General features: G+C 39.0%; 1 protein-coding gene across 26 annotated transcripts in view; it reads left to right on the top strand.

Annotated features, from left to right (window-relative positions):
• The window catches only part of LOC121027404 (uncharacterized), an 88,638-nt gene that overhangs the window by 67,771 nt on the left and 3,490 nt on the right, over window positions 1–17,377 (top strand). For 8 of the 26 annotated variants that reach the window (XR_005788710.1, XR_005788716.1, XR_005788709.1 and 5 more), the window contains 4 exons: window positions 2,597–2,814; window positions 10,462–10,593; window positions 10,887–10,974; window positions 15,693–15,875. Coding sequence is in view for 3 of the 26 variants with exons in the window: in XM_040470837.1 (XP_040326771.1) it covers window positions 15,693–15,829 (137 nt within the window). In the remaining 23 variants the exon portion in view is untranslated. The other 18 variants (XR_005788720.1, XR_005788721.1, XR_005788714.1 and 15 more) reach the window with 10 other exon arrangements.

The following is a 17,377-nucleotide window of genomic DNA, read 5'->3' as shown; positions in this document are numbered from 1 at the left end:
GCGCCACCCAGGCGCCCCTAACACAGGATATTTTAAATCCAGGACTGTTTTTAAGGTTTCTCCTTTACTTCTCAGAATATCTTCACCTTTATGTTTTTCTTTCTTTCCTCCTTTGCTTGAGTTCAATTTTCTTACCCTAATAAGTCATACTTAGGTATCAAGCTTCATCCATGAACTGGGGTACAGACATTTCACAGATGTTAACAGTGTTTGAAGAATACTTAGTGTTAGATTACTCTTGACTGGTACTCTGAATATAGCTTACATTTCTACACCTATGTGAAATCCTTGACACTGACTCACCTATGTGTGTCACTTCTTAAGCAGATTATTTAATTTTACAACTAATATAATAAAACACTGAACTATGTACAGTTGAGTTCTCATCCCTCACCCATAGCCCAGGAGTGTTTCCATTTTTTCTTACTTCCTATCTCGGTAAGATGGCAGCAGCAGTGCCATCCATCTAGACTCAGATTCTCAATCTAAGAATTTAGGGAGTCCTTGTTCTTTCTTTTCCTTACCTCACACGTGCAACTCCTTATCCGCTTCTATTCATCCATCCTTTAAAATATCTAATGGGAAAGTATTTGTCATATTAAATTATAATATTAAATTTTAATGAAAAATATCAGTATGGACTCATGAATTAAAAATATACATGCATACAGCACCACTATCTGTCCATCCTGGGTTTGTCTACTAGGAGAGTATAGAAGCAATGATACCCCTTGAACAATAAATACATCTAGATCCACATTTTGGTTTCCAGGTGACTTACCAATTTGCAAAGGAGCAATCTGGTGGGTCACTAATTTGGCTATTCCAATAATATGGGGTAACCTTGAATTGTATTCCTTTTGATGTGATCATTCACAGACTGATCCATCTGTGATGCAGATGAAATTCACAAAATCATTTATGAACTATTCTTGCCAAAAGTGTTAAACTCAATCTAATTAAGCCTTTAGACCTAACTTCAAATATATAGGAATTACAGGAAATCAAAGAACAATGATATTACAGGAAACCTACAGAGGAATCTGTAAAGTGAGGTATTCTATAAGACAACTTTTTTGGATTCTTCCAAAAGTCATTATCATCAGGGGAGAGAGAGTAAGAAGACCTAACAACCAAATACAATATATGAACCTTGATTGACTCTTGGCTTGGTAAAAACAGCTAAACATTTTGGGGACAATTGGAGAAAATTTCCATATGAGTTATATATTAAATGACATGATATGTGATATTAAAAAACTAATATTAGTTTTCTTAGATGTGATAATGATATTGTGGTGATATACAAGAAAACTCTTATTTTTAGGTGATGCATATTTGAGGTATTTAGGTGTAAAGTGTCATGATATCTATAACTTTCTTTCAAAATACACACACACCTACACACACCCACACACACACATATATATATACATATATACATGTATACGTGCATACTGTTATCATTTTGCCATATTTGCTTTATTTTTACACACACGTATACGTGTATACACGTATATGTGTATATGTATGTATATATGTGTATGTGTGTAAAAATAAAGCTAATATGGCAAAATGATAACAGTTGTTAAGATGATGTTGAATCTGGGTAGCAGTTGGTATTCATTGTACTATTCGTTCAATTTTTCTAGATGTTTAAACATTTTTATAAACAGTTTGGGAACATGTTTAAACCTCAGCTCCTTTTATGCCTCTGCCCCTTGCCTCCGTCTTCCTCACCACTCTTCCTACTGCAGTCTTCATCATGTCTTTCTTGAACTATTGTGGTGGCCTCCTGAGTAGTGCCATAATTCGATCTAAATGCCTCCAAGTTATCTGCCAGAGTCTCCTAAAAATCAGCTCTCACTAATTTCCTACCCTGTCTCACTCTCCCCCATCACCCACATGGTAAAGTCTGAAAACACTTGGCAAGCAAGATTCCAGACTTCTCATACCACATTCTCATTCAAGGCATTTTCCTGCCACCTCGTAGCCTGTGCTCTGTCAGGGGTCACAACCACAAATGTCCATAGGGAGGGCTGGGAATAACACAATAGAGGGTGTGGGGTTTGGGGTGGGCTAGGGAGAAGAATCTCCCTCTAAAAGAGGTAGCTATTATTCAAGATCAGTTGAATGTGGACCCAGTGTTGCTAAATCTTTGTGTTTCCAGTAAGTCAAAAATGAAGGTTTGTGTACAAATTCTCCCCATTTTAAACATGGACAAGTAGTTTTTTAAAAAAAACATTCTGCAGACTTAAAAAAAAAAAATTGTGGGCTGCCGGGCATGACTCCTGCATGACTGAATGCTCACTTCTTGGCATCGACCTCTGTGTTATTCTTCCTTCTCCTTTGTCTAGAATACTTTCTCCATCCTTTGTCATCGAAATCCTGTGTATCTTCCAAAACCCAGCAAGCAATGCCATTCACCTTCCCTCACTCCCCCAGGCAGAGCCACTGCTCCTTCTGTAGAGTGACCTTTTGTACAAACCGCCATTCTAGGACTTGTAATGGAATTACATATTTGATTGTCTGTCTTCTTCCACTGGGTTCTGAACCCTCATGATTAACAGCCACGTTTTACTTATTGTCTCCCTAGTGCTGCTCCTGGAGTCCTATATATTTCAGCATCTGATGAGCATCTGTTGGTTGAGTTGCCTCTTAAAAGTAATGCTGTAGAAGAATTTAGGACATAGCTTCTACGGCATCCAGTTGGAAATATACTTAAGAATGTCTATGAATCAATAAAAGAAAAATTATTGTTATATCCCAAGTAAGGCTGTCTTCTGAGATCATTTGTCTATTGCAGGAAATCAGGTAAACACATTTAATTTTTTTTTTTTTTTTTTAATTCTGAAAACAGGATTCTTTCTGACTTTTTAACCCAAGAGAATGATAATAGGGTTTTGTTTTAAGGATTGCCTTTCAAAGGCAATCTTGGCTACGATCAGGCCAATGAGTCTAGGCCCCTTTGGCAACCTATAAATGCTCCAAACTGCTCGAATTCTTGTAAGAACTGAGTGGTGAGGTGTGTGCTGAATCAAGTCACCACCTCTTCTTGGGACATCAATTTTTATCAGTGCCCTACATACCCAATTCTCTCCTTCTTGTCTTTTTCATGGCTTTCTTTCCTGCAATGCTTGCTTACTTTTATTCAGCATTCCTTTCAAAATCCAGCTGAAAACTTCTTCCAAGGAGTCTCTGATAAGTGCCCCCAGCCTTAATTGTTCCATTATGTTATATTCTCCATTTATTCTTTATGTTGGGTATGTCATATTCCACTGTAGACTATATAATTAGAATAATTATGTTAAGAATAATATAGTAAGAGTCATTTGAAGACCATTGTTAAAATAATAGCTTCCTAGACTCTTCCCTGGAGATTCTGATTTGGGGGACCAGGCATGGAGATAAGTACAGGTAATTTGTATTTTTAACAAGGGCCCCAGCTAATTCTTAACATCAGGCAACTTTGGGAAGCATTAGCCTCATCTTTATAAGGTTGGGTTTGGAGTCAGACTGTTCAGGATTTCAGGCTGGGCTTTTAGCCTTGTACCTCTGTGCAACATTAGACAAGTTACCCTGTCCAACAGCCATGTATTATTAATCCACAGAATGGGAATGATAATCATTATTATAGTCCTGTTCTGGAAGAATCAAATGATTCATGGAGAACATTAGCACAGTGCCTGGAACATTCTAAGAGCTCAGTAAATATTGACAATTATGGTTATATTTGCTTTTAATTTGCCTGGTTATGTAAATAGGAGTCAAGGTTTGGATGATGGTTTCTTTGGTTCTTCTGTAACACTGTGGTGATTTACGGTAGGGTGACCCAGAAGATTTTATACTAGCCAAAGACTGTTATCAAGAGCCTGCCAATTTTTATTGCCCCAGCAAGGTATCACCCTTTGTTCTCTAATTTTACCTGTCATCTCCATTAAATTATAGAAAGGTCTTTGAGGCCACTGACCTTGTCATCTACTTTTATCACATAGTAGATCCAGATCCTGCACGATGGGCTATCAACAGAGAGAATTATCTAATAGAACACACACTTAATTCCTGGAATTATAGAACCATCATTTCTTATGTTACAACAGCTCCTAGTATGTCTTGGGGTCTTCTACTCCTGCTCCTTTATGATTAGTCCCTACACAGCAGCCAAAGTGATCACTTAATAGTGTGATCACAGAATGTCATTCCCTTTTGAAATTTCCCAGTACTTCCCACTGTATTTAGAATAAAATCCAAACTCCTTACTGTAGCTTTGAAAACACTCCCCGACCTGGGCTGGGTTTTCTGTCTGACCTTATTTCCTGTCATTCATTACCTGGGTTATTACGTCCCTATAAATTTGCTGTCCCCCTGCCTGGACTGTCTTTTTCCCTAGATCTCCATGTCATTCAGCTGAGATGTCACTTTCTCAGAGACCTTCCTGTACCTCCCTATCCAATATTTCTCCTCTCATTAGTTTCTGTCCCATTATCCTGCTTTATTTTCTTCAGATCACTCACTACTATCTGATATTGTACTTACTAGTAACTGTTATCATTTGTTTATTGTAGCCTCTGTGAGATCAGGCATCTCGTCTATCTTATATTTTTAGCACTGGGGACAGAACCTGGTACATTTCATGTTCTCAGTATATATTTGGCAAATCAATTAGTGAGACCTAAAGAACATCTATAGAGTTCAGTAGACTTCAACTTTTTAAAGCAGAGGACTCGTACCAAAGCATAATATTTGGTTTTAAATTATTAATCTGTGTGTTTATTTAGTTCTTTCCTGACAAGCAATAGGATTCTATACACACAGCAAGTTCTAGCAAATACTTAGCAGTTTAATGAATCTTTGTTCAACAAGAGCTACCACCAGGGGGAAATCAATCCTCTGACCAGTAGCTGTAGATGGTGAGAAAATCTGGCTGGAGGAGAAACAGGCCCAACCTCAGGGGCCAAGGGCAGGCAGGAGGCCCTGAGTGTTCTGGCAGCCCAGCTCCTCCAGGGCTTCCCCTCAGCTCTGCAGAGAGAAGCAGTAGGAAGCAGGAGAGGTAGGGCCATCATTTGGAGCATCCAGAGGAGAAGCAACAAGATAGGGCTCTTTAATGCCGGCCTGGACTGCGGAGAAAAGCTGGAGCAGCCCTGGGCCAGTGGCAACAGCACTGAAGAAAATATGGCAGCAGTGGTGGTACCAAAAGGACAATATCTCAGAGAGGTACTGACCTGTGAGGCTGCCTCCCACCAGGATTAAGCCATAAAGGATTGGGAAGGAGGCAATGAATGCAAGTGGCAGTGAGGAGGGCACTTGACCCCTCACCCTTTCCCAGGTGACAGGAAAGGGTTCGGGTACTTGGCATTCCAATAGTTAAGTATGTGTGATCTCTGACAGAACTATTGGTTTTGTTGTTATTTGGGTTTTATTTATCTTTCAGTATCATCTTCAGGGATTAAACATATGCAGAGATGACAGAAATGTTAGGGTTAACAAGCAAGGACTTTAAAATAGTTTTTATAAATATGTTTAAGGATTTAAAAGAAAATAAAGACTCAACTGAATAGAGGAAAAGTCTCACGAGAGAAATGGAAACTATAAAAGATAACTAGAAATTCTAGAACTGAAAGTTATCTGAAATGAAAAAATATCTCTAGATGAGCTTAACAGTACATTGCATTCTAGAGACAGAAAAAAATTGTGAACTTAAAGACAGCAATATAAATTATCCAAACTGAAGCACATATAGAGAAAAAAAACTAGAAATGAGCAGAGTCTCATTGACTTGTAGGGTAATATGAGGTGGCCTAACATCTATGAAACTGGAGTCTCAGAAGGAGAGGAGAGGGTGACTGGGATAAAACATAGATAGATAGATAGATAGATAGATAGATAGATAGATAAAACATAGATAGATAGATAGATAGACAGATATAGATATAGATAGATATAGATACATATATCTATATAGATATATATATATCAAGAAAAAGCTGGAAAAAAATCCAAATTTGATGAAAAATATTAACCCGTGAGTTTTATAAGCTCAATGAGCTATAAGGAGGATAGAAATAAAGAAAACCCCTTCTAGGTACATCATGGTCAAATATCTAAAACCAAGGACCAAAGAGAAACATCTTAATAGCAGCCAGAGCGGGGGAAAAACTCCTTCTGCCCAAGAAGGGGAACAGCATCTGACTTTTCCACAAGCCAGAAGACAATGCAATAACATCTTTAAAGTGCTGAAAGGAGGGGTGCCTGGGTGGCGCAGTCGGTTGAGCGTCCGACTTCAGCCAGGTCACGATCTCGCGGTCTGTGAGTTCGAGCCCCGCGTCGGGCTCTGGGCTGATGGCTCAGAGCCTGGAGCCTGTTTCCGATTCTGTGTCTCCCTCTCTCTCTGCCCCTCCCCCGTTCATGCTCTGTCTCTCTCTGTCCCAAAAATAAATAAACGTTGAAAAAAAAAATTTTTTTAAAGTGCTGAAAGGAATAAAATCTGTTAACCTGGAATTAGAAACCTAGTGAAAAGATCCTTGAAAAATGAATGGAATAATAACAGTGAGAGCAAGAGCAAGAAAGAAAACAAAAGGAAGTAAAGGGAAAGAAGGAGGGAGGAAGAAAGAACGAATGAAAAAGAAAAACATTGCCAAATAAAAGCTGAGGGAATTTGTCAACAGTAGACATGTACTTTAAGAAATGTTAATGTCTTCAGGGTGAAGGAAGTGATACCAGATGGAAACTCAGATCAACATGGAAAATGAAGAGTGTTGGAAATAGTAAATATGTGGATCAATAGAAATTTCTTTTTTCCTTGCCTATTATTGGAATGAGTGTCACTCTTAATTATACAGCTAAGTTCTTAGTGGACATTGCAGTTGTCTGGGAGTCAGGACATCTAGGGCCTGGTTCATTTCTATGACCTTAAGTAAGTTGCTTAATCTCTTACCTTGCTTGGATCATGAATCAAGTAGAATTCTAATACCTGATATTTTTCTCTTTTTGGTAAGCATGCAATAAATAATTCCTTTTATCGCTGCGAAACACCTCCGAAGGGCTATCTACCCATTGCTTCTCAAATTTAGTGTGCATATGAATTACCTGGGAATCTTATTAAATTCAACTACAATTGATAAACTCATTGTGGTATTGGTAAAAGGACAAATAGGTCAATGCTATAGAATAGAAATACATTCTTTTTTCCCCTTTTACTTCTAACCTGTTATTCTTTATACTTATACCTTATACTTAAAGCTTTTCTTTTACAAACTGTACATCTCTATATAAACAGAGATGTTTATATACATCTGTCTTATAAACTCATTTTTGTCTTTTTATTCACTTTTATAATCTCTGCCTTTTTTTTTAAATTTTTTAACGTTTTTTTAATGTATTTTTGAGACAGAGAGAGAGCATGAACGGGGAAAGGGCAGAGAGAGAGGGAGACACAGAATGGGAAGCAGGCTCCAGGCTCTGAGCCATCAGCCCAGAGCCCGACGCGGGGCTCGAACTCACGGACCGCGAGATCGTGACCTGAGCCGAAGTCGGACGCCCAACCGACTGAGCCACGCAGGCGCCCCTATAATCCCTGCCTTTTAATTGGAGTGGTTAGTCTAATTATATTTAATATCATTGTGGATGTTGAGCTTGTATCTGCCATCTTGCTATTTGCCCCCTTCCATCTGTTTGTTTTGTCCCATCTGTTTTTATATTCCTTTGTTTCCTCCTTCCTCCTTTTGGATTTGCTGAGAATTTTTAAGTATTCTACTTTATCTCCTCTATTGGCCTAAAAGCTGTACGTCTTTGTTTTATTTTTTGGTGGCTGATCCTTAACAGAGTCTACTATGATTTCACATTATATCACTACACACGTAGTATAACAAACTCATGAAAGAATACTTCTTGTTCCCCAGCTTGTCCTTTGCACTATTGTTACATGTCATACTCCTTCATATGTGAAAGCCCCACAGTTGTTACTGTTTTTGATTTACATAGTCAATCATCTTTTAAAGAAATTAAATAATGTCAATATTAGAGCAGTCCTGGGAAACCTTCTAAGTTTGCTCTCTGCTTGCTGTATTTTCCAAATGTGGTGTATAAAGTCCTCTACAGCCCCTACCCGCTGGGTTCAGGTGAAGCAACCCTTCAGTGAAGTCACCTCTGCTGACTTCTGAGGGTCTGTTCCTCAGAATCTCTTCAATATTCACAGTAGGAAAAGAGGACAGCAGGGTGCTTAAGAGGAGGGTGAATACTGACCAGGAGATGGAGAGGATAAAACCCCATTAAGTCTGTATCTTAAAATCTCATTAATCTTCACTTTTTATGAAGTATAATTCGAAGAGATATATTTCTTTTCAGAAAGCAAGTTGTGAGGCACTTGGGGGTTAGTTAGTTCACCCAGCGGGGGGGATGCTGACAATCATACTTGAATTGTCAGTAATTCCAGAAAGCAAAATTCAGGTACTAAAGAGTGAGTGGGTAATTGAAGTCCCTGGGCAAAGAAAGATCTTTGCTTCTTCCCAAGGTCATTTGGTATGGGAGTAAGAGGGTTTGAAGAAAATGTGTCATTGATGATTTAATAATATTTGACATGAGAGATTACATTTCTCTCATTTCATTTTTCTTACATAGAAAACCCAGACTGCCTTAAACCTGCTAGTGATATATGTGGGTTAAAATTGCATTGAACAACATTGCGTACACTTTCTAATCACCTCAGCGTTTTTGAGTACTGTGTATCTCCATTAAAATATATATTTACATTATGCTTTAGATTTATATCTCCTTTTGACACTCTCATGTTTTGTAAGAATAGGAATCTTGTCTAAGGCTTCTCTTTAATGGGAATAGAAACCTTGCTAACATCTGAATCATGCTGAGCATAAAAAAGAAAAGTGGGGCCATCTCCACCCTCAGTCCCCTTTCCTGGCATAGAATGACAGAGTATTGATGTAAAAAGGACTGCTTTTTTTTTTAATATTCAAAGTGTTACTAAGTGCCGTGGTCCTTCATCTTTGGAAATATTGTGGCTTTCAGGGTCACTGGCTGTGTGTCATATTCCAGCAGAAAGCACAATGCATCAGCTGTGGATTTTCTTTGTATTCTCAGTGTTGTTCGTGGCTGTTTCTTTACATAATGGGCTGTATGACACCCTTCATTTTAAAAAAGCCCTTATGTTTATGATTACTGTGTCAAGTTATTGGGTCTGTGGCTGGCCTTGCACAGTCACCGGCTTGAGCTCACAGGAAAGTGGGCATAGTTGTCAGTGCCATGGTGCTGTTCTGTTAGGTTAAATAAAATGTAGAAACTGGTGGTATCCAAAAAACTTCTGGTAAAAGCATTATCTTGGCAGCAGGGAGCTCCTGGGTGGCTCAGTCAGTTGAGCATCCAGCTCTTGATTTCGGCTCAGGTCACGATCTCCTGGTTTGTGGGATGGAACCCTGCATCGGGCTGACAGCATGGAGCTGCCTTGGGATTCTCTCTCTCCTTCTTTCTCTGCCCCTCCCCCCTCTCAAAATACACAAACATTAAAACAAATTTTCTTATTTGAATTAATGAAGAAGGAAATATATGCTGTGAATAATGACTGTTAAATAGCCTTGGTTTTTCTGTAAGGAATGTCCTCAGTGTTAGCACCTGCAGTAGGATAGCATGTGTCATATTGGTTTTATAATATTAGTATTTGTACAGAATGATGGCAGGAAGACAAAGTGGGTTTTATTCCTTACCGGTTATTATTGGCTGATGATACTCCTGTGAAGGCTTATGGTATTAGGTGAAACCATGTGAAATCATTGTTTATGTAGGCAATTTTATATGGCTCTAGGAAATAAGAAGTATTTTAATTAGTTTTCTCCATATCATTGTGAGTCTGCCGCAAATATTTTAAACGAATACATATATTTAAACTTGAAGGCAAGATTTCTTTGTTCTCACTCTTGCTGTGTTTTTACTCTTTGTCAGTGCCTTCTTGCTCTCCAGGAAATGGAGACTCTGTATACAGAAAATCTGACATTTGCCATTCTGTAGCCCTCTTGAGAGGTAAACAAGTAAAAATACGAATATTACTTACTCAGTTGTGGGTTAAAGCCATCTTCAGATCCTTCTAACAATAATTTAAACTTCTGGCAGTGGGGCGCCTGGGTGGCGCAGTCGGTCAAGCGTCCGACTTCAGCCAGGTCACGATCTCGCAGTCCGTGAGTTCAAGCCCCGCGTCAGGCTCTGGGCTGATGGCTCGGAGACTGGAGCCTGTTTCTGATTCTGTGTCTCCCTCTCTCTCTGCCCCTCCCCCATTCATGCTCTGTCTCTCTCTGTCCCAAAAATAAATAAAAAACGTTGAGAAAAAAAATTTAAACTTCTGGCAGTTCCTTTATGAATTCTTTTTTCTGCAGAAAAGACAATTTCGTCACAGGAATATATTACAAGTATTAAGATATCTTTCCCCTCCCCCCTGCTCCCATATTTCTCCATTTTCAGTTTCACCTATACAAAACAGGAGCTCTGGTAGCCTCTACTGAGACTTTTCGGTAGAAAATGCTTTGAAAAAGAAAAGAAAAGAAAAGAGAGAAGCAGCTATTTTCAAGACTGACTTTCTAAAATTATATTTAGGTAAGCTGAATTTTCGATGTCATCCCTTATAGCCGAAAGTACACACATTTGATTTAATCATGTTAATCAAAATGTATTTGCGTTCAAGTGCTCTTATATATCAGTGCTTCTGGATGGATGTAAATTATATTGACAGAAAACATCCATTTCCTCACGTTTTCAAATACCAAGCAGGTTTCAGAACCTTGGTCTACAGCATGGTTGTTTTGGGGGAAAAAAAAATGTAATTCGGCCAAAGCTGATCTTGTTTTTCCTTTATTCTTTAAGCCAGAAGCAATTACTTTTCATTTCAGGATTAAGCGGCTGTAACATTGCCATTCGTCGCCGAGGCTCCTGGTTTCAGCACGTCTCCTTGGTTCCCAGCCAGTCCTGGGTGTTCAGGTAGCAGCTGTGGCTGGGAGTGCCTCTCCAGCCCGCATTCCTTGGCTATGAATTCTGCAGCCCTGTTTATCTGATGAAGACCTCCCCAAAGCGAGTTGCTCATGACACTGTCACACAGACCTTAATGGATGATATGGAAAGATACTGAATTTTTTTCCTCCAGGAATGCCAGCCAGTCCTGAATGCCAACCAGTCCCTTCACTTTGGCTGATCACTGCAGAGGCCTGGTGCTGAGGTCTGATGAGACCTGTTCCACATAAACCAAATTCTAACAGGATGCCTGCAAGTCCTCTCTATGAGGCTGTCACGCAAGCCTGTTCAGAGACTTTTCGGCAATTACGCTTGCTCAGACATTGATTCTCACTTCTCTGCACTAATTATTTACTTCAATTTTTACTTTCAATCTATAAATGTTAGCACTGTCAGCACTCACAGACCTGTCTTCTTTCTCTTGAAACCATGGCTTGACTTGGGATAGCTTGGGATGCTTTAGAGCATGGCTTTCTCACTATGTCATGTGTCTTCATTTTGCTTTCCCAAACCAGACTGTAAACTCCCTGAGAGAGGAGACTCTGAAAAGTGGTAATATCTTATATAGACAGATACACAACAAATAACAAGAACAACATTTGGACAAAAAGACTGTTGTTGCTCTTAGTAGTGGAGAAAATTTGCCTTAACACGTTCAGAAGACTCTCGATCGGCTGCTACAACATATGTCTCTTCTTTCCCCTGCCTGCCCTCTGCTGGAACTGCTAATGAGCAATGAGAGGGCCAAAGCAGGACGTGGTGTGGGAAACATGGGAAAATAGGGGCTTGTCTGACTGAAAAGCAAGTTGAATAACTGTGATTTGTCAATTCACAACCTAGATCTTTGAAGCTCCTCCTTACTTGCCTTTGGGCAGCTAGCAAGTCTCATTACAAGACCCTTTATTGGTTCAGCTGTGCCTGGGAATGTGATTCTACCTAATGGCATGAGATGGACCAAATGACCTTGTGTGTCTTCCATTCTTCTTTGCTTGTTTCACCTCTCTGTCTTGCAGTCATCCAATAGATGGCAGATAGCTGAGCCAGATAGTGCCCCGTCCCAAACATAAACAGGCCCTCCTGTTTGCCAAGCCCTCAAAACCTTCACCACCTTCACATATAACAGGCTTTTACGAGGATCTGGCAAGACTGCCGCTTCGGTAATGCAATGCCGAAGGTAAGCTTGAAACTCTAGACTGGTTTCCTGTTTCGAAGGGCAGCAGGATGTGACCGCTGCGGAGGCAGCCCATTTGCCCTTGGAGAGAAGCAGGAGTGTCTGATCACTAGATGACCTCTCCCTCCTGCTGGCTCAGGGATGGTGTGAGTAGTCCCACTCTCCCTCCTGCCCTTGGTCAGATGGCGAGATGTTATGAAAAAAGGGAGGAAAACATGTTTTTTTGCTTTTGTTTTATTATTAAAAGAGGCACTCTCTGAAGAGGCAGAATCCATTAGCTGAATCCATTTCAGTGTCTATGGTTAATTAATTTAGGCAGCTTTAATCCACTTTTATTATGTAGCCTTTAAGAGCAATTCTGGTAAATGTCCATCCCATAAATACTAGCACTACTTTATATGTATGATACCCTTTTTTGGAAGGGTGAATCTGAATCATTATCCAGATATTAATTTGCACACAACTCTGTCTAGACAATGCAAAAATGCTTCCTCATAGTTTGAACATCGTTCAATACATTTTGAAGTGGGGAAAACGGCTCAGATATGAGACTTCACATTTTAAGTCAGTGAATAAGTCAGTCTGTTTGCTTCCCGAAACATAACTCTGAAAATCAGTCTTATCATACTATGAACTGAATAATTGATTTCCGCATTTCATTCTGTAAATTAAACACTAGACTTTGAATTACTAGAAGAAATAGCACAGTTAGCCAATAAGGCTTTCTTATAAAATGACAGCATTTTAATTTAGTGTATGCATTAGCATTTATTCATGGCTAAGATTTCATCAATCAATTTTCCATTTAAAAGAGATGTCTTTGAAAACAACAGTAGAGAAATGCTGAGTTCCAAAAGCAATGTTGTGAAAGGCAGCAGCTCTAGCATTTGGGGCACGTGTTTAACTTAATTATAGTCAATAATTATGTAGCTCCAAGCATAAACCCACGTTTTTAAAATTTATTTATTTTGAGGGGGGGCGGTGGTGGAGAGAGAGAATCCCAAGGAGGCTCTGCTCTCTCAGCACAGAGCCCAACGCAGGGCTCCCTCTCATGAACCGTGAGATCATGTCCTGAGCTGAAATCAAGAGTCAGACACTCAACCAACTGAGCCACCCAGGTGCCCCTAAACCCACATATTTTTTTGAGTTTATTTATTTATTTTGAGAGAGAGAAGGAGAGTGCAAGCAGGGGAGGGACAGAGAGGGAGGGAGAGAGAGAATCCCAAGCAGGCTCTGTTCTGGAGCACAGAGCCTGACACAGGGCTTGATCTATAAACCCCAAGGTCATGACCTGAGCCAAAACCAAGAGTCACAGGCTTAACCGACTGAGCCACCCAGGTGCCCCTAAACCCCCATTTTTTAAGCATCTACCTTATGAACTGACTTTCTTGGAATGTCAGAGTTTATAAAAGAAAATAGTTAAAGTTTAATGAGAGGTGTGTTGTATTTGTTCAAAATTATAACAATGTCTGATATTATTTTAAAATATTTATTTTGCTACTTTCTATGCTACTTTTGGTTTTTAAATTTGTTTACAGTAGTATGTCAGTAGTTGGCTTCAGATTACATGAATATTAGTACTTTTTGATAATTTTATTATTTGCTTTTTGAAAATATTTTAAACTGAAAGTGACTTCAAAATAGAAGCTTTAAGAATTCCTACCACCAGTTAAATACTAATTTTAAATCATTTATTCATTCAACCAAATTGTATTTAACACATAACAGGACTGACTTATCCATATGCAAGATAGGCATAGCACCTGGAGCCCACAGGACTTTTAGGGGCCCATGCAAATGTTTTAACTTCCTTTAAAATCAGAAGGAAAAAAAAAATTTTAGGTCAAAGGAAATGTTTAAATATATAGAACTAATCTATTCATCTTTTTTACCAATATGGTCATAAAATACAATTTTCAATATTTTTTATGGTGGAAGAAGTTCATGCAGGCTAACATTCCCAGGACCCACGGAAGTACTATTGCAACCTGTGCCAAATTCTACCTATACTAGATTCTAGAGATAAAAAGATGAGTAAGACACAATTTCTATGCCCAAAGCAGCATAGTCTAATGAAGAAAATGGGCATATAGCAGACAGTTCATAAAATGGTTTCCTTGAATTTGTTTGAAACAGTTGTTACAGCTTGAGGAACACAGGCATTTTTCTACAAAATGTCATTTAACATGTAGCCCTGGTCTTAACCTTCTTTCAGTTAACTTATACAAAAACAGGATTTGCATACTTCAATGATACATAGACACCATGACTATATGTTTCTTTTAAACACTAGTGATATTACCATCTGGATCTGTAAGCGAAAATATTCATATTTTACTAGCAACTTCATTAACAGGGCCACGAAGGAAATGCCAGGTCCTCCATATTGATGGTTCAGTGAGGAAATTAGAAATGTCTCCCTAGCATAGCAAAGCTAACTTAGCTTATATCTTTTAGAGTTTTATTGAGGCTTCAAAAATGGAGCTGAATCTTGGCTATACTTTCTGTCTTCATAAAATGTCTCATTTATATAAGATTCAGCTTTTATTTTTTCAATTACTACTTCTAATGCCATAATTGGAGTAGTCAGAATGTTCTAAGCCTAAATCTTCCTTGCTAATATTTGGGCCCACTTCCACATTTTTTTGTTGCCAATTGGAGAACGATTTTTGATCACTTTTTATTTTTAGGGCAATTTTACCTGCATTATCTTATTATACACATGCAAATGCTTTTTGAATAAGTAGGGCATCATAGGACATTGGAAAGAGCACAGACTCTGACAGACCTGGCTATGGATCAGAATTCTGTCACTCAAGCTATAGGACTTTGGTCAATTCATTTCACCTCATTGAATCTCAGCTTCCCCGTCTGTAAAATGGGGATTGTTATGCATGTGTTACAAAGTTGCATTAGGAACTAGACTAATGTATGTTAAGCATTAGGCCAGTACTTGGAATATAGTGGATGCTAGATAAGTAGCTGCTATTATTATTTTCCATGTTTTACAGATTAGGAAGCTGTAACACAGACATATTAAATGGCCTTGGCCAGCTTTGGGGGGATAAGGTTCCCAGTTATTATCGGAAAATTGCAGCCTGACTTTTGATCAAGCCTCACTGAGAATGAGGTTGTAGGACACACAGAAAAGTTCAGAAGCAAAAAGTATAGAAAAATCAGTAACACCAAAGCAAGCAAATAATCAACATGTATTTATTGAGCACCTTGTAAGCATATGGTATTCTGTGCACAAGTTGGGGTACTTTGGATTGCAAATGGCCAAATCCCAACTTGCACACACAAAAAGGAAAACTTATTGGCTGGTGTAACCCAAACACAGGTTGTAGGGAACTGATCATAGAGATGTCTGAATTCAATGTCAGGAACACTTTTAGGGCTTACACTCTCTATTTCTGACAAGAGTTTCTATTTCTGACAAGGTTATCTTTGCAGATAGCTGTCTCTATGCCATGGGGAATATGGCTTCCAATAACTTTGGTCTCTCATCTTTTCCTAGAAGCTCTTCTACCAGCAAAGAAAGAGGATTTCTTCCCATTTGGCTCCAGCCTGGAAACAATCCCAAGAATGACTTGTATTGGATCAATGGAGGTTGCATACTCCCTCCCAAACTGCACACCAAGCCAGGAAGATGGGGTAATATGATCGGTCCAATCAAGAGTCCAAACACCTTATCATTAAGGTGTTGGTTTTATTTTTTTCTCTTCATGGAAGGAAGTTTATTGGAGCAAGCAAAGATAGTAACCTTTATCTTATATGAGATGTAATAAAGAAATTAATATTTTAATGGTAGAGTTGGTTTAAAGAGCCAAAAGACTAGAATCTCAAGATGTCTAGCTAAGATACTACAGGGCCCAGGTGGACATGTCATGTGGATTTTTCAGCCAAAAAGGGAAACTTACCATATTTTTGCCTCCCAACGTATTAGCTCATAGAGTACAGACTTAAATTTATTTCTTAACATGCATGTCTTTTAATGGAGAAAGTTACAGACACTTGGGTACTATCTTAGAAAAAGCAGAACTCTTAGGGGCACGTGGGTGGCTCAGTCATTTAAGTGACTGACTCCTAATTGATTCTGGCTCCTATTGATTTTGGCTTAGGTCATGATCTCACAGTTGTGAGACTGAGCCCTGATTTGGGCTCTGCAATGAGCATGGAGCCTGCTTGGGATATTTTCTCTCTCTCTCTCTCTCTCTCTCTCTCTCTCTTTCTCTCTCTCTCCCTCTCTCTCCCCCTCTCCCTCCCTCCCTCCCTCCCTCCCCCTCTCTCAAATAAATAAATAAACTAGAAAGAAAAGAAAAGAAAAAGCACAACTCTCAAGAGGGTGGCTGGAGGCTGGACCATAGACTGACTTCCTGTCCTTTGAAAAAGTCCTGGGGGAAATGCATTATTCTAACAGCTTGCTTAATGCTTTTGCTTCCTGTGGAGAGGGGTTGGGGGTAGGAACTCAAAGCAGACTTATAAATTGAGTTCTATAGTGGAGGGACTTCTCCAAAACTCTCGGCTGGGTTTATTTAAGACACTGAATTGTTTGCTCTTGGCTCCAGTATTTCAGTGTCCACTCACTATTTCGTTCATAGGAGAACATGGTATTATATTAGAGATATGGGGAGATCATGACTTGGGGAGGAGACTGTTTTGACTTTTTATGCCAAAATCAACATTCCCCGCTCATGTCACAGGAGCCCCAGAGCCTCCTGTCATCTGGGCTCTCCATTCAAGGTTACCTTGATTACTTTCAAGGCTTTAGTCATGAATCTTTCTTAACTATTTTTACCTCAAAATAGTGTCTTTATCAACTCACTGTTGCTTTTTTCTGTGTCAAAATTAGAAGTATCCCAACTGTTTTCCAGCACCAAATTCTTTCCTCTTTCACCTCCCTGGGAAACTAACTCCATCCATTATGCCAACTTCTGTTTACATCTTCGATTACCCCTTTGCTGCACCTTTCTCCACACATCTACCTACAGGACTGTCCCCTTGAGATATCATCAAAAGAGATAATGAATGTGGGTGTACTCTATGACTGTAAAGTGTAATACAAATATGGAATAACATCATTATCCTATCTTTCTTAACAGTCATCTCAAAAAATTATCAATGTAATGTATTTCTTGACTTTACTTTCTCACTATCAACTCATTACTTAATGTCTTAAAATCTGATGTGTCGTAATGTGTT

Source organism: Herpailurus yagouaroundi, unplaced genomic scaffold (assembly GCF_014898765.1).
Source record: "Herpailurus yagouaroundi ecotype Mexico unplaced genomic scaffold, PumYag 77, whole genome shotgun sequence".
In the NCBI taxonomy this organism is placed as follows: Eukaryota; Metazoa; Chordata; class Mammalia; order Carnivora; family Felidae; genus Herpailurus; species Herpailurus yagouaroundi.
The sequence above is the reverse complement of the archived record's forward strand: the minus strand, read 5'-3'. Positions and strand labels throughout refer to the sequence as shown.